Source organism: Medicago truncatula, chromosome 5 (genome assembly GCF_003473485.1).
Source record: "Medicago truncatula cultivar Jemalong A17 chromosome 5, MtrunA17r5.0-ANR, whole genome shotgun sequence".
NCBI lineage: Eukaryota > Viridiplantae > Streptophyta > Magnoliopsida > Fabales > Fabaceae > Medicago > Medicago truncatula.
The window spans coordinates 17,479,271-17,498,111 of NC_053046.1; the positions used below are offsets into that span (position 1 = coordinate 17,479,271).

At 33.5% G+C, this 18,841-nt stretch overlaps 3 protein-coding genes across 3 annotated transcripts; 2 read left to right on the top strand and 1 right to left on the bottom strand.

Annotated features, from left to right (window-relative positions):
• Positions 1-687: 687 nt before the first annotated feature.
• Positions 688-4,443, top strand: LOC11408876 (cullin-3A). Its single transcript, XM_024783149.2, has 3 exons — positions 688-848; positions 2,579-3,482; positions 4,192-4,443. The coding sequence occupies exons 1-3, from the start codon at positions 688-690 to the stop codon at positions 4,438-4,440; spliced, it is 1,314 nt and encodes a 437-aa protein (XP_024638917.1). The 3' UTR covers positions 4,441-4,443.
• A 251-nt stretch (positions 4,444-4,694) lies between these two features.
• LOC11419090 (soyasapogenol B glucuronide galactosyltransferase) lies at positions 4,695-6,560 on the bottom strand. The gene is made up of 2 exons (XM_003613666.3): positions 5,937-6,560; positions 4,695-5,567 (listed from the first exon to the last, which is right to left on the bottom strand). The coding sequence occupies exons 1-2, from the start codon at positions 6,558-6,560 to the stop codon at positions 4,695-4,697; spliced, it is 1,497 nt and encodes a 498-aa protein (XP_003613714.1).
• An 11,208-nt stretch (positions 6,561-17,768) lies between these two features.
• Positions 17,769-18,841, top strand: LOC11427750 (uncharacterized). The gene is made up of 3 exons (XM_024783170.2): positions 17,769-18,045; positions 18,210-18,368; positions 18,467-18,841. Exons 1-3 carry the CDS (start codon positions 18,025-18,027, stop codon positions 18,737-18,739), a joined length of 453 nt encoding a protein of 150 aa, XP_024638938.1. The 5' UTR covers positions 17,769-18,024; the 3' UTR covers positions 18,740-18,841.

Sequence of the window (18,841 nt, forward strand, 5' to 3'; positions counted from 1 at the left end):
TCAACATTATCCATACCTGTAACTTGCATAACACAACATGATCCAAATTTAGGGCACAACACGACACAAAAGGGGGGGGGGGGGGGGGGGGGGTTGAAATACACACGAATCTGTCTGGATTTCAAAATCCGAAAAACAAAATCCAGACAACTTCAATGCCCAACAAAAAAAAAATGCCCAAATTAACTTGCATGCATGAGGATTTCGAACTAACTTTCGATTTGATGTTTGATAAGGCTTGAAATGCGGTGATTTTAAGCAAGAAAACTCCAAATTTAGACTGATTCGTGCAATTCGGATTTTGGGATAAGGGAGAGAGAGAGAAAGTGAATTGTAAAACTGTAAAATAGGGGGTGAATTGCCTTTTATAGTTCGAAATTGTCAGGTTTACGTAATCCGGACATTATTTCGTTTTTTTCCAGATTACATAATCCGAAGGGCCTTTTTATCATTTTTCTAGGGTGCGTGAGTATGGCATAGAATGGGAAAAGTAACGGTGTTTAAGTTTTACAAGCATAATTCGGCCCACTAATTTTTTGAAGAAATAATTTGGCCCACTATTCACAACCCTAATACGTAGGAAATAACATGTTTTCAAAGTAGGTCATAACTCGTTTACTTACGGCAAAAAGTATAAAAAGAAACGCAAAGCAACGATAAAGTGAAAGTTGTGTTTACAACGAGAAGATGAGTAACATGGGGAAGAAGAGTTTTGTGATTGAGGCTTACAAGCACCGTGTTGTCATGGATGCTGATTATGCTGACAAGACTTGGAACATCCTGGAGCATGCAATTCATGACTTATACAACCACAACGTTAGGAATATCAGTTTTGAAGAGCTTTACAGGTTCTTTCTCATGGTTCTCATTATTTGTTCTTGAATATTGTTTTCATCTGATGCTATTATGCTATTTTGTTATGATCATAACTGTGCTTGTCTTTTGATTTTTTATTTCTTAGGGTTTTTTCAAATGGTCATAATTGAATAACTGTATAATATTGTTTTATTAGGGTTTATTGAATAACTGTATAATATTGTTTTATTAGGGTTCATCTAACTGATTGGATATTGTTTATCTGATTTGATAAATATTAGTTTTTTTCATCTGCTACAATTATTTTCACTTTGCATGATGCGGCAATACTATTGTGGTTGCGGAAATGTCCACAACTGCATCAGGCTGCAATTTTGTTGTGATTGTAAATCACAGTAAACTCATTGCAACTATGTAGTGATCACACAAATTATATATATTTTTCGAGGAATGCTAGCAACACTCTCTTTTGAGCACTCTCCCTAGCACCCACTCTTTTATTGGATGAAATTAATGTAGGACCTACACTTTGGAAATAGAACCTACCTAAAGTGGTGGGACATAAATTGATTTCACTCAATAAAAGAGTGAGTGCTAGGGAGAGTACTCAAAAGATTGTGTTGTTAGCACTTCTCATATTTTTCATTATATCATAGATTAATTAGAGAGTATTTTAATTAGAGATATTTCAAAGTGATCGAAAGCTGATAATGTGATAAATATGAGATTAATGACTTAGAAAATAGGAGATATTTGAGTTATAAGATACTAGTGTTAAGATGGGCACTTTGTGCCCGCTTGTCTGCTTTTTTTATGGCACTAATACTTATAAATTACAAATAGTAGTTTTTAGGGTTTCCTCAGTCATAATTTGATCAATACTAGGGTTAGCTTATTTTCACAATTAAGTTCCTCCTAATCACTTACTGTCATAAGCTGCTTTTCAGTTAAAGTATAGTTTACCTTTATATATAAGCTCTTATATGATAATCTCTTTTTGAACAACGGTTTAAATAAGATATACATGCAAAACCTCTTGTATAATCACTCAATTTTGTATGCAATGAAATTGAATGACGATTGAACAAATCACTCAATTTTAACAAGTTGCTGATTATATTATGATTTTGTTAATAATATTCATTAGGGGAGGCTTCATGTTAAAGATCCAGATAGGAATTTTATATGGATAAAAAGCATTTATTTCATTTTTATACTTCTGATGTAAGAAATGCTTTCTTCCTAATGAAATAATTTACATTATAAATGTAGTCATGTAATAAAAATAATGTGTAGCTGCAGATACGGTTACGACATTAGTCCTTACTAGCTGTGGTTGGACATTAATCGGAGTTTATGGCCTAATATCTTTATTGTCCTGTCCTTGATTTAATAGCTTATACAATCTGAAAAAATAAATCGTTTTAGCAGATAAGATATTGCAGCATGAGCAAAAGAAGAGAAATGATATAGTTAATAGTCGTAACTTGCAGTACAAGTCAAAATAGTGTAATACAATTCTAAGATAGTAAATGTTAGTTAGTGCTACAATATCAACAATTAATGTCTAAATACTTGATGTACTCTCTTATTCTCTTAATGGAAAATTCACACTTTCATTTATTTGATAATATAAGATGATCTTGCTATACAAATTTTTCTATGGATATGTGCACATCAAATGAATGTTGTACCTTTTTTTATTTTTAATATGGGGTATTTTGTCGTCTAATATATTATTGTCTTTAATTTGTGCATTTAGGAATGCTTACAATATGGTTGTTCACAAATTTGGTGAGAAGCTATACTCTGGGCTGGTTGCAACCACAACTTCTCATCTCAAAGAGATAGCTAGATCTCTTGAAGCCACTGAAGGAAGTTCCTTTCTGGAAGAATTAAACAGAAAATGGAATGATCATAATAAGGCATTACGAATGATTAATGACATTCTGATGTACGTGGATAAGACTTATATCCCACAGACCAAGAAGACACATATTTATGAACTTGGCTTGAACCTGTGGACAGAGAATGTTATTTACTCAAAACAGATCAGGACTCGACTGTCGAATATGCTTTTGGAATTAGTATGCAAGGAACGTGCTGGGGAAGATGTTAATATAGAACTGATTAAAAATATTACAAAGATGCTAATGGATTTAGGTTCTTCTGTTTATGAGCAAGAATTCGAGACTTCGTTTCTACAAGTTTCAGCTGAGTTCTACAGGGCTGAATCTCAGAAATTTATCGAGTGCTGTGATTGCGGTGATTATCTCAAGAAAGTTGAGAGGTGCCTGAATGAGGAAACAGATAGAATGTGCCACTACTTGGACCCTAGCACTGAAAAGAAGATTACTAGTGTGATCGAGAAGGAGATGATTGAAAATCACATGCTTAGATTAATCCATATGGAGAACTCGGGGTTAGTAAACATGCTTTGTGGTGATAAATATGAAGATTTGGGAAGAATGTATAACTTGTTTCGTCGTGTTACTAATGGTCTCTCGAAAATACGTGAAGTGACGACTTCACACATCAGAGAGTCCTTGAAACAGCTTCTTACTGATCTAGAAAGGTTGGATGATATTCATGTTGAATTTGTGCAGAGGTTGTTAGATGAGAAAGATAAATATGACAAGATTATAAGCTTGGGATTTAATGAAGACATAACTTTCCAGAATGCTTTTAATTCCTCATTTGAATCCTTTTCGGATGAGTACATTTCTGCAGAGTACATTTTAGTATAGAGAGAGTGACTTAGACAGGCCTCAATAGTGAGGATTAAGAAATCTAGGAAGCAACTTGATGTTTGGCACTGTGTGAACTGACAGAACTATGAAGTATTTGATGTAAACCAATTGCATGAATTAATTAGTTTATGAGAGTTTGTTGACAATTGCATGAATGTAATTAGTTTATTGAGTTGGTTGGCTCTTTCATTTTATTTTTTATATATAAAAATATCGATTAAGGGAGATACGATTCGTGCAAGCTCAGGTTTCTAATTTGAACCGGAGGATGATAACGGATAAAGAGAATTCTCACTTTAGAGGAGTCGGATCCTTCTGACTAACATGGATAAAATATATTTAACCCTCTGATAAGTTTCATCTCCCTAAAGCTTTAGTGTGGTCTTTGTTTGGATAGTGTCATTCGACACTCATCTTTATTAGACAACCTGATGCTCTGTACATGATACCTAATAAAACGAGACAGGCCTTGGATCCCTTCAAGTAATTTTAGGAATATATTTTATATACTTTGTAAGAAAATCAATGTGTTAGGTCATAGTTCCATTTTGTAACTAGGACGATTTCTGGTGTTAATGAGAAATATGAATACGAGAAAATTATAAACTTGGAATTTAGAAATAACAATTTCTTCCAAAATGCTTTGAATTCCTCGTTCGAATTTTTCATTAACTTGAACCCTTGTTCTCCAGAGTACATTTCACTATTTGTAGACGATAAGCTTAGAAAGGAACTAAAGGGAGTTAGCGAGGATGATGTAGAGATTACTCTTGAAAATGTGACGACGCTATTCCGATACTTGCAAGAAAAAGACATGTTTGAGAAGAATTCCAATCCTAGATTACTAAGATCCTTCTTTCACTTTACTTGTTAATACCAAAAATAAAAATAAAAGAAAGACCTAAAATATCTTTTTTCAAAATGAATGAAGAAAGTACAACATAACATCATTAAGTTTACATGGTTTTTAGATATCAAATCCCGAATCGAATAAACTTGAAGTCATTTCATTTTGCAACAAGTCGACTCCTTGAGTGTAAACCAAAACCCACCCTCCAAAGTTCCAAGATACATCCACACAATACCAAATAATTGAGATTTGCATTCAAATCACTTATTTTAAAAACATCAAAGATCTTTTGTATTGACCTTGAGCCTTTGAAGTTTGAGTGACTTAAGCTCATGAATTAGTTGCATCAAATTTTCATGAGAAGACCCACCAACAAGTATAGCTTTCTTTGCATCCTCACTCAAAGCTTTGGCTCTTGATCTCATCTCATCAGCTTCTTTTCCATTTTCCAAAACCAAAGCAATAGCCTTTCCAATTTCTTCCCTTTTCACAACCTCACTCCCAAACTCATTCCAATTTCTCCATTCTTTGGCCCCAACAGATACCCCAATTCTCAACACATCAACAACCAACTTCTCATTAAAAAAATGTTCAGCAAACAAAGGCCAAGTCACCATAGGCAAACCAACATTCATGCTTTCAACTATTGTATTCCAACCACAATGACTCACCATTCCTCCAATAGCTTTGTTCTCAAGTATTAACAATTGGGGAGCCCAACCCCATATCAAATAACCCTTATTGCTTTCTTTCACTCTCTTTTCAAACTCCTCCATAAATCCTTCACCTTCTTTATCATTATTTTTACGAACAACCCAAATGAAATCATGGCTTGAAGTTTCAAGTGCATGAGCTATTTCAATGAGTTGAGATGTTGGGAACTTGTTTAAGCTGCCAAAACTTACATAGAGAACAGAATTCTCTTTCTTGGAGTTTAGCCATTTAAGCAAGTCACTATTTCCTTCTTCTACTCTCTTGTCTCCTCTTTCTTCCTTATCAGAAACATCTTGATTTGCCCATAATGAAACTGGTCCTAAGCTCCAACACTTTGTTCCAAATGCATTCTTGTAATGCTCTTCATAAGCACCCTCGAAATCGTAAAAGCTATTAAATACTGCGCCATAACTTCTTGTAGCTGAATCATTGATCACCTTCATAACAAAAAATATTGGATGATTAGCATAGTATAAATTATAGCCAATCATTATCAAGCAACGGTCAATAGATAAATATGTATCGATCTATCTCTATAAAATATTGTGGCTATGTATAAATTTAGATAAGTCGAAATCCTTCAAGAGGATGAGACTCAAATTCTCTACTGGTACGTAGTTGTTTTCGAACCATTTGGAGAAAAATCATTGACCTGGCTAGATTTTAAAAACAACTTAGAATATAATTTGTCCAATTTTCATCCGAATGCCGAAACATGTGACAATTGGATTAGCTGGTCAAGATAAAACAAATCTTCATATGAATTAAATCAAAATAAAAATCTTTATTCAAGATTTATTTCAAACCTTCATTAACTGTCCATAAGCATTTGGCTTTCTCATCCAATCTGGTAACTGCAATCTAGTCATCTCCAATTTATGTGGCAACCCTACCATCGTGAATTTGTCAGAATCACGGTCCACCCTAGTGTGACTTGCATGTTGTTCCAACGTGTGAACCGCAGATCGAGAGAGAACACTCGCAGCATAGAAAATAATCCGCGGAATGCCTAACTTTTCTGCAACTCCTACAGTCCACGGATGAAACATATCACTTACTATGCAATCAGCTTGTAACTCTAAAAACAGATTCTCTATTTGTGGCTGTAGAATTGCAAGTCCATAATAGATCTTCGGAGGCGTGTCAGGAGGAGTATCGGCATTGAAGGTTTCCACCCCAACTGGAAGACCAACTTGTTTATCTGGAAACTCCAAAACATGTGTTCGTATGGAGCGACCACGATTGAAATCGCGGTCGATGGACTTTTGGAAAATTGCAGCGTTGCCTGCGGTGGTGATTATGGTGATATCAACACCTTGCATAGCAAATACCCTTGCCATATCAACCATAGGAATTATGTGACTTGTAGATAAGAAGGGAAGGAAAATAACCTTAAGGTTATTGGCTTTGGCTTCATGAGACTCTACCATACTGTGTTACAAACTAATGTTTCTAGTGATGAATGAATAATGTGTCACAGTTAAACATTATTTATAAAAAAAAGTTACATAAGATTTTTCAATAATTGTTGGGTTCTTTAGTAAAAAGAGTAATGATATTTGAACAACTATTTTGGTACAACTTTTGGGACAACCTTGTTGTTCTTTCTTCTCACTGGTCAAAAACAATGGATAGAGAAAAAGGAAGCGAGAGAATAAAAAGATAATGTGAGTATGAGAGAGAAAGTTGTACAAAAGTTGTACAGATATTATTTCTCTTTAAACATTGTTTGTCCATTAGTAGTTTTTTTATTGACTAATACCTCAAATTCGTCCTTGAATTTTAAAAAATCGGCCAAATTCGTCCCTGAATTTTGCGAAATATCTATTTAGTCCCTGAATTTTACAGACGTCCATCAAAATGGTCCCTCCGTCCAAAAGCTCCGTTAGTGGTGATGACGTGTCCCTTGCATGCTGTGTTGTCTTGTACACGTGTCAACAAGGCAGCCACGTGTACAAGGACTAAATTGATGGAAATGGTAAAAATTCGAGACTTAACTTTTCAGTATAATTTTTCCTGTGTTTCCAATTATACCCCTCTAAAATATGGATCGATTTGAGACTTACTGGCATAATTTGAGGACTAATTTGATGGATTTTGTTATAATTTAAGAGCTGATATGATTGATTTTATTTGCAGAGAATGAGTACAAGGAGATATTGCATGAGAGGACCAGTGATTTCAAATGACATGCATAAACAAACACCACTGAGGGGTCCTGCTCCACAAAATCCAACTGCTCCTGGAGTTATTAGAGTTCCAAATCCAAAATCCGCTTCTACTCAACGCCAATACATGGAGTTTATCCCAACTTCAGAATTTCCAAAACATTGATACTTGTTTAAATTATGCTTTTGGACTAGTTTAATTAATTTTTTTGGACTTGTTTAGTTTATGCTTTTTTGGATATGTAATCAACTCAGTCAAACAAAATACTCCTATCAATATCTTAATCAACCTAAGCTCACTTTCCTACACAATCAACTTTATCCATCAACCTTGCCCTCCAAACCTCTTCTCTGCCCCTATCATTTGGCTTCTCCATCAACCTTGCATTTCTTCCATGACCAACACCATTGTTTTTAAAATAGCCTAATTCTTCAGCTTCATCAACCCACACAAAAATTTACAATTTTCACAATCATCATATACAATCAAAAGACAAAATCAGTATAATTTAAACAAATCATTCATACATCAAATAACCATTGTTAAACAACCTTATGCAGAGGGCAAGCATAGAAAGGCCTTCCTGGGTTATTGACAGTGTTTGCTGTTCTTACAACACAAATTCTAGGACACCAACATGGAAGCTCTCTCACATCATCATTGTACATAGAGCTTGAAGATAAATACCGATTGTTGTAGTTGTTTTTGCTCATTTGCGCACCACCCATCAATTCTGAACACCGAATCTACAAGGCAGACCACTTGATTTATGAAGTTCGATTTTAATCAAAAAAATTAGGGTTCTAAGTTTTTTGAATTGGGGAAGAAATTTGACATCAATTCATGGAAGAAATTTTGGGGATTTTGAACTCTATGTAAGGAATTATAACATTAATTTATGCTTTTGGACTAGTTTAATTAATTTTTTTGGACTTGTTTAGTTTATGCTTTTTTGGATATGTAATCAACTCAGTCAAACAAAATACTCCTATCAATATCTTAATCAACCTAAGCTCACTTTCCTACACAATCAACTTTATCCATCAACCTTGCCCTCCAAACCTCTTCTCTGCCCCTATCATTTGGCTTCTCCATCAACCTTGCATTTCTTCCATGACCAACACCATTGTTTTTAAAATAGCCTAATTCTTCAGCTTCATCAACCCACACAAAAAATTTACAATTTTCACAATCATCATATACAATCAAAAGACAAAATCAGTATAATTTAAACAAATCATTCATACATCAAATAACCATTGTTAAACAACCTTATGCAGAGGGCAAGCATAGAAAGGCCTTCCTGGGTTATTGACAGTGTTTGCTGTTCTTACAACACAAATTCTAGGACACCAACATGGAAGCTCTCTCACATCATCATTGTACATAGAGCTTGAAGATAAATACCGATTGTTGTAGTTGTTTTTGCTCATTCGCGCACCACCCATCAATTCTGAACACCGAATCTACAAGGCAGACCACTTGATTTATGAAGTTCGATTTTAATCAAAAAAATTAGGGTTCTAAATTTTTTGAATTGGGGAAGAAATTTGACATCAATTCATGGAAGAAATTTTGGGGATTTTGAACTCTATGTAAGGAATTATAACATCAATTTATGCTTTTGGACTAGTTTAATTAATTTTTTTGGACTTGTTTAGTTTATGCTTTTTTGGATATGTAATCAACTCAGTCAAACAAAATACTCCTATCAATATCTTAATCAACCTAAGCTCACTTTCCTACACAATCAACTTTATCCATCAACCTTGCCCTCCAAACCTCTTCTCTGCCCCTATCATTTGGCTTCTCCATCAACCTTGCATTTCTTCCATGACCAACATCATTGTTTTTAAAATAGCCTAATTCTTCAGCTTCATCAACCCACACAAAAAATTTACAATTTTCACAATCATCATATACAATCAAAAGACAAAATCAGTATAATTTAAACAAATCATTCATACATCAAATAACCATTGTTAAACAACCTTATGCAGAGGGCAAGCATAGAAAGGCCTTCCTGGGTTATTGACAGTGTTTGCTGTTCTTACAACACAAATTCTAGGACACCAACATGGAAGCTCTCTCACATCATCATTGTACATAGAGCTTGAAGATAAATACCGATTGTTGTAGTTGTTTTTGCTCATTCGCGCACCACCCATCAATTCTGAACACCGAATCTACAAGGCAGACCACTTGATTTATGAAGTTCGATTTTAATCAAAAAAATTAGGGTTCTAAGTTTTTTGAATTGGGGAAGAAATTTTGGGGATTTTGAACTCTATGTAAGGAATTATAACATTAGGGTTCCAAATTTATATATTTGGGGAAGAAATAGCCCTTAATGAGGAAGAGGAGAAAGAGTCGTTACTCACAAAGAAGGGAAAGAGCCGTTGCCAATTTTATGAAAATCCATCAATTTGGTCCTTGGAAATTTTGTGTAAATCCATCAATTTGGTCCTTGGAAATTTTGTGTAAATCAATCAGTTTGGTCCCTGCTTGCGTGACATCTGACGTGGTAAGCTTTGTTAGAGGTTAACGTTACACGTCAGCTCCGTTAACAGACCAATTTAACGGAGGGACTGATTTGATTGACATTTTGTAAATTCATGAACTAATTTGATATTTTGCAAAATTCAGGGAAGAAATGGGCCGATTTTTCAAAATTCAAGGACGAATTTGAGGTATTAGCCTTTTTTTTATTATCACAACTTACTTATTAAATGTTCCATGCGTCTCATGCTAAACTTATTAAATTTAGAAAAGTACAACATTGTTTTTTTTTTTATTATCACAACTTACTTGCTAAAGGAATAACTCGTGCCTTAGGTGGGAAGCCTATATGGTTCATTTAATAGTATATTAAGTATATAATCCGTGCGCTGCACGGGTCTGATTAAAACGTTTTAGATAGTTTTTTTTTTTTATTGAAAATAACAGTTTTGTTTACCATGTTGCATTGTTTTCTGAATTTAAAAAATGATTTTGAAATTTTTTTAATTATTTTCCTCATTGAGTGAATACTGTATATAAAGTGTTAGATAAAAAATTGTTGTTGGCATAGATAATTATCGTTGAGTGAAAATAACATTTTTTTTTTTAATGTTGTTGTTAATTAGATAAAAAAAATAAAAATAACAGTCTTGTCTTATTGACGTCTTACTATATTTGTCAATATATGTTTTCGTTCAAAATAAAAAATATTGGAGCACTTGTTTTCTTCTATTTGGAAATTCAGAAGAGTGTGACATTAATCTCTCTTGGTAAGAGATATTGTATGTTTTAATTTCTCTTAAAAAGAACTTGATACTCGAAATACTCTTTCAATGAACTTAGTTTCAATGAGCACCTTTTTGAGATATGATATTTGATATAATTTTTATGATGAGTTTTGAAATGTTCTTCATAGTGGATTCTTCAATGGTACTTTTATATTAGTTCTTGAACACCCTTTAATGTACGTTATATTGTATATGATAATAATCTTCATCTAATAAGAGAGAAATGAGGAAATAATTCTTTTTAAAGATAATAAAAGTATGCTATAGAAAATAACAAAGAGGGGCTTAAAAGAGATATTATATATCATAGTCTTCAAATGGAGGAATGTTATTTCATGAAAAAAATGCAGATAAACGCCATATGAAATTTAAGATAGAATGTAAGACACACATTTTTTAAATCTAAGGTGAAGTCATCTAGCTTCAGCTGTGCCAATTGTACACCAACTTCGTCAAGCAATACAAATAGTGTTGAGTCCGTAGAGTCATTGACTTGAAGCTTCAAACAGTACCTATAGAGATTTATTGTAACTACTTCAAGCAACATGTATCGGAACTGGGGGGAAAATAATTACTTCAAATAACCTCACCTAATCTTTGGATAGTCAACTTTTTTAGTAAAATGCCCACAATTGAAGTCTGTACAATCAGGACAAGAAACGTAGTACAATCAAAAAATTGAAAGTATGACACAAACTATGATAAATCAAAAAATTAGGTTTAAAGAATATTTAACCAAGTCTCGACTTAACTAACTCCTGAAACTGCCATGGATAAAAGCTCATATATAGTCTTCACATCAACAATAGTAAAAGACAAATCTTCAGTTGTTTTCATAACGCTGGTTTTTCCCCAACAACGAAATGCAACAACATCAGATAATTAGAAAATAGGCAACATAATATTAACCTAAGTATTTAAACATTAGCAAAATGACGCATTTGGACGACCAGATTGGATCAGCAACTTCAGGGGTGTCTATGTTGATATAAATTGTTGTGGATCTTGAAGATGAAACAAAAAGCTCAACTACAAAAATATATCACATATGGAGTGGTTATAGAGAGGGTCATTTAAATGTTAAATGACATGGTATAAAAATTGCCCTCCTTCATTCTTCTTCAAATCTTCCTAACCCAAACAAAGTGAACAATCATATATTTTTTTATCATGGTAAGTATGATCATATAATTTATATTTTCAAAAAACATAATATTTTAAAAGAATGAGAGTTTCATAATTGTTAAAAAAAATTAATGACAATTAATATAGTTTTTTGTGTGGTTCTTAAAATATTTAATAAAAAGTAGATATGTCACATTTCATCATAGGCACATTTATCCCATCATCCTAGAAGACTGATCATCATCATCATACGAAATTTCACATTTTTCTCTTCTGATTTCCGTTGAAAGCTTTAAGAAGGAAAATCAACTGATCTTCATATGGTCAACAAAATATAAAAGACTCGATTAAAAAATTCTAAAATTACAATATCTTTTATATAAAAGCCATGAATTAAAAATAACTGTTTTTTATGATTATTATAAAAAGAAAAGTACATAGCATGCTTAAAATCCAAATTATATAGTACTACCTTTTTTCCAAATTATATAGTACTACCTTTTTTTCTCTTCTTTTGATTATATCATGGAGAAAATCAACCGAACAATATATATGCCAATATTGTCAAACACCTCGAAAGAAAACCTAGAATAAAACTCAACATATGGTTTTTTGTTGCCAAAGGGACACTATATATACACTGAAATCAAAAGATAAATTGACGTTATAAAGATGAGCAAATATCTCTTCAATTGCTCAATTGTGTCAATTACGTTGGAATCCTTATAGTCTTTGCCAAAACGGGTCATACGGCATTATAATTTCTTTTTTCTGGCATTTAGGATTCCAAACATAAAAAATAAAAAGAAGTAACCGATGGATTATTTTTCTAGCTAATAGAACCATGATGTATTAATTATGCAATATGCATAAAGTCAAATTAATGGGGAGTTTTTGTTTGAAAGAGTAAATTTAATGGAGAGTTAATTCGTAACTTGCATGGGAATTTAAAATTAGAATGAAAAATTGAATTGAAAAAAATAATAATATGTAAAAGAGAGTATGCATTAGAGCAAGTGTCAATCTTAAAACAAAAGTAAAAAATATTGGGAGCTTCCTTAGAAGGACACGTCAGCAAAGTGTAGCTTAGAATATATAGAGATAGAGATAGAGATAGAGATATAGAGATAGAGATAGAGATAGAGATATAACTAGTAAGTGTATCGTTAACATTACAATAATTATATATAAACAATTATATTTGATAATATTGTGAAATCTTACATATATTAAACAAAAACTAATAGCATTAATGTAATTTTTTCTTTAAATATTTTTTTTCTTTTATATGCAAAAATTCGTTAAATATTTACAATGCACCAGTTGCGATTTTATTTTAGTATTACCGTGGAAAAAAGTTTTTATGTATTGATATCACCAAGTCGAAATGATAAAATTTTAAAAACTTGTGATTATTTTCAAAATATATCAACATTAATGTAGTTAAAACAGGAGTGTGGTAACTAGGTCTGTTGAGAGTCTCATGTATTAAGAAGTGGTTGACCCCCAATGATCTTGTGATTGCCAACTTTGATAGAACGTCGTCTGTCCTTGTATTTTTCTCTTGAGGGATATGTATTATTTAAAAAGCCCGAAACTTGACGAGTTTCTCTTGGACCTCCGTGAGGTATTTCTATAAGAATGGTTCCTTGACCTAGGCCTCCCTCTTTACTTGTCACACGACCAATTGGAAATTTATGTAATGTTTAACTTTCTGAGCCATCAGGCCGGCTGCTAATGTTAGCCAAACTATGACAGCTTCATACCCAGCTTGGTTATTCATAGTGTGGAAGGCAAACCGAAGTGAGACCTCAACCACCAGTCCTTCTTCGCTTTCTAGTATGAGCCCGACCCTGCTTCCTTTATTGTTAGATTACCCATCGGTGAAGACCGTCCAATTTGTGCACAACTCTTAGTTGAAGACAATACAACATAACATCATTAAATTTACATGGTTTTTAGACATCAAAACCCGAATCGAATAAACTTGAAGTCATTTCATTTTGCAACAACTCAACTCCTTGAGTGTAAACAAAAACACACCCTCCAAAGTTCCAAGATGTTGGAAACTTGTTTAAGCTGCCAAAACTTACATAGAGAACAAAATTCTATTTCTTGGATTTAAGCCATTTAAGCAAGCCACTATCAAATACTGCACCGTAACTTCTTGTAGCAGAATCATTGCTAACCTTCGTAACAAAAACAAATCACTGGTAAATATGCTAAGTTAGATAATTTTATGATGACTGATGAGAGGTCTGTCCTTGCCTGATAATTTTATTAGGCAAGGAGTTTTCATCATCAAACTGTTACGATTGACCGTCGTTATAAAAAAATGTTTACAGTGAAAGGTATATCTGAATTAAATCAAAATAAAAAATGATAGTTCAAGAGTTTTGCTTTCTCATCCAATATGGTAACTGCAACCATTTTGGAGGTTGCCCCTAAGATAGCACAAGTTCTGCACCAAGACACTGATAATATTGTGGAAACTTCACTTGAGGCACAACAACAAACAGCCATCCAAGCAAATTTTGTCAGATAAATCAAGCACATATTTGCACTTCACAATGTATAATGTTACAAATGATATTCGAGCACAGGGATATCAATCATGAGAAGAATAATGAACAAAGCGCCACTGATCCCAACAGTAATATAGAAACATTAAAAGTGGTCGCCCAATCTATCACTAAAGCCGAACTTGTTCAGAGGTGGACCTAGGTGGAGACATGGGAGGACCATGGCCTCCCCAAAGTCTCAAAAACTTCATTTTTAACAGGTATATAAACACATTTTTACCTAAATGTTATGTTATATATTGTAACGTTTACATTATACATCACTCGTTTACACTCCAGCACAGTGGTAATGCATCTCGCCTTTGAGCTTTAGGTTGCTTCTTTGATCCTTGATTCGTCCACTTTTATCCTTTCACTAGTGTTTTTTGCATTTTTAAACAAAAGATGCGATGAAAATATTGCACAATGCAAGTATTGAACCATGATTAGGGTTGTTGCAAAATACAAACATCCCAACCACTTGACCTACACCTTTAGATTAAACATATATCTAAAAATTATGGCCCCTTCATAAAAAAATTATTGGCTCCGCCATTAAACTTGTTGAGGAAAACATGGTCGAAAAAATAAATGATAAAAAGTCGATGTAGCGCCCTTTTGCTCTTATTACTCCTCTCCTCAAATGTGTCTATTAGTAACAAGGGATCTTGAGATTATACAACAAAACATTGACAGCAGCGAACGATCCCAATGAAAAAGAAATTGATCTTGTTATCGAATATCTTATTCAAGGCAAAGATGTTGTTGTCCCTTTTATGCCTTATCGGACAAAGAACCAGAAGAAACTAGTCTCCCTTTTACACCTAATTGGACGAAGAAGCAGAAGAAACAAATCAACCAACTCAATTCCCACAACACTCGATCCAAACGTGAACCCAAAGGGTGGTTGAGCAAGACATTTTCTTAGAAGGGGCCAAATCTTTTTGAACGAATGACACCAACAATACAACATTCTTATAAAATAATTTGTTTCAAGGGTATAACTGGAAGTAAACAATCTTTTATTATATCAATCTTTTATTCGTATATATCTGAAAATCTCTTACAAAACCATACGAAAAGCACCTAAGAAATTGTACCTAAGTTTTCTCCTTTAATTATATCAATCTTTTATTCGTATATATGAAAATCTAAACCTAAACTATTGAATTCAATTTGTTACAAAAAGGTCAAATTGTTATAGACAACCGTCCAATTTATGATAAATTAGACTATATTTATGTCATGGTCAAACTTCATGTTAGTGGCATCTTTTCTTCTCCTTTTATGTAAAATCGGTTGACACAATTTTTCTTGAAATCTTAAACGATATGGGCTACTAATCGTTCAATATTCCCTCCACAAGCAAGCCCATTAACCCAACAAATCACCAAATTAACGGTATTTATTGCAATATCGTCGTTTTCACTGTTCATTTTCCAATTCTCAGAGTTTTGAAACTTACTGTCTCTTCGCTCACTCCAATCCTCAGCAGCGTATGCATGCATGTATGTATTCACTTCTCTACCTTCTCCCCATAATAACATGATTTTCTCATGTATCAATCTTTGTTTAATTTTCCTGTTTTATGTTTCTTTCTTTTTTATCGACTATTTTATATTGTGTATGTTGTGTTGGAATTAGGGTTAGTATTGTGTTTTAGTCCTTTTAACTTGCACCTAGCTAGTAATGTTGTGATGGAATTTACGTACGCTTGACACATTAGATTTGAAGGTGTCTTTGATTACAAACATGTTTTGGTGTCAGATCCAAAAAAAGCTAACTGTTTCTATTTTTTTAAATCATTACCAACATATATGTTAGTATTGTATATTGATTCCGTGTTAAGAGTCCCCCATCAGATAGGAGATGAGTTATCGATGTGTTTATATGTTGGGGCAATCCTCACTTTACAAGTCGGTTTTGTGGAGTTGTGTTAGGATCGTGATTTTAATTGTATCAGTGCTTATTGAGATCTAACTTTGGGCTTCCTGCATCATCCACACTTCAACCCATTGGGTCGGGCTTAATAGTGAGGGGGTGTGTTAGCAGCCAACACTAAGTGGATTTAGTCCACATTGGATAGATATGATTCTTGAGAAGAGTTTTTAACCTTGCAAGTCGGTTTTGTAAGGATGGATTATGTCCCAATTTTCTAAGAGTTCGTGTAATTGCTTCATATATTAGAGTGCATGTGAGTGATCTACGCGTCACCATTTGAAATCTGTTATTATTATTTTTGGTACAAAGAAAAAACTGCAAAACTAAACGGACATTCCTAGGCATGCAAGCTCCAAAAATATCATAAAAAAGTAGTATATGCACAGCTCATCAGGAGGAGCCGTCACATTAGTGCATTTAAAGGAATCTATGGAAAGGCTAAAATTAGCTAGCCGATTAGCACAACGGTTTTCTTCCTTCAAGTATGACAGAACTGAACATGCCAATATAAAGCCAAAAGATGTTGAATGTGCCGCATTGAAGTAGGAACCACCACCCTAAATTTTCAATTATCTGTAACCATGTCTAAAAGAATTTTAGAGTCCTTGGGTTGGATATTACGGTGAAGCAATTGAGTAGAGCAACTATTGATTACTTTTGAGAAATTCTGGATTGTCAAAACATGTACAACATATATTCTAGAAATCCATATTTTTGCTTTGTTTTTAAAAAGAGATTAGAAGCTAAGTGTGTCTCCTAAAACTTCATGAATTCCATCCGATCCCCGACTCTTGTATTGCCCATTTACCAATCATGATTTGTCTCATTAATTTTGTTTTTATTTTTGGCTGGCAGGCATAGCTGATGGCTGATACAATCTCATCACCAGATTTACCTAAGATCAAAAAACATAATGCTGGTGACATGAAAGATATGATAAGCAACATGCCTGATGCCATTCTTCATTATATTCTTTCTTTACTCTCAACCAAAGAGGCGGTTAGAACTTCAATCTTATCACCAAAGTGGAGATACTCGTGGACTCAATTATCTGTCTTTGAATTTAAAATTCCTCATCCTCTTTATGAGTCAAATCTTGAAAATGAGGACTTATTAACTGCCTCTTAGATCTTGTGGAAAGACTACTACACAAATCCAATCACGTAGAAAGGCTTTGCATTGAAATACTTAAAATTACTATTGATGCTAACAAAGTTACTTCTTTAGTATCTTCTGCAGCGAAGCACAATGTGCATGATCTTCAACTTTCAATAGATGATAAAAAATATCTAGATACGATATTTGTGTTACCCAACTGTTTATCAGTTTTCCCTTCATTGAATAAGTTGTTTTTACAACTTGGGTCCCTTTTGTATGTTCGTGATGGAATTTGTTTCTCTAGTCTGAAGACGTTAAATCTTTCATATGTTAGATTTGTAGATGAGAAGTCTGTGCAACAACTTTTCTCTGGGTGCCCTGTGCTAGAAGAGTTGATCTTGTATAATTGTATTTGGCAGTACATAAACGAGATCACTATTGAAAATTCCACATAATGGACATTGACCATTCACTCTAACCCTTCTTGTTTAGATTATGATCATTATGACTGTCATACAGTTAAGATTGATGCTCCGAATATTTCGTCCTTATCTTGCTCAAGCACTCCGACACTAAAATTTGTCCTGGTTAATCTGATCTCCATTGTTGATGCAAATATTGGTCTTGAGTTTGACTATCCACAAAGCGAACAATATGCTGCTCAGTGTGTATTTGAGCTATTGAGTGCACTTAAAGGTGTCAAGTCTCTCACTATGACAAGTGATACTTTTCAGGTATCTTTGTTTGTTTTCTCGTCATTTTTATTTTCTTTAGTATATTTACAAGTGATGCCTATTGACATTGTTGCCTTTTGTTTTGTGTTTTTTTTAATTAATCGTTGCTTATTTTTCTATGTATGACACAATAATCGTCGATCTTGGTTTGCTTCCTCCATTAGTCTCTTTACTTTTCGGCGGATACTCTCCATCTCCTTCCTTTGTTCCATAGCTTGACACATCTTTACATAACTCATTCGTGGATTATGGATTTCACTCTTGAAGTACTGTTTGACATTCTACACAAGACTCCTAAATTGGAAGTTCTTGGTATTCCTATGGTATATCTTATATCCTGACTTGGATGCTATCATTTGTCAATTGTCGTGTTTGTGTAATGTTATTTTTGTCGCTGATTTGTTTATTATTTCTTATTTAGGTATATTGCTTACATTTGGTGGATGAAGAAGTGACAATAAACTCAGTGCCCTGTTGTTTCAAATCTTCTCTCAAATTTCTTTGGATTTCAGATTTTAATGGATACAAATATGAAGTCCAAATGATAAGTCTTTTGGTAGAAAAGTTTACAATCTTGGAGGAAATGAAGATATCCTTTTCTGGATTTTTATCAGATTGTTTGGAGGAAGAGACTGCTGTCAAGAATCAATTGCAATCTCTCTGTCACGGAAAATTTGCTATTGAGTTTAAGTAAATCCCTTTTGTCTCGTGCTTATCTAAAAAAAACTTTATATAGTTAGACAACAAGGATCCTGTTTATGCATAATGTTGGATAATCGACTAGAGAGACCAATGA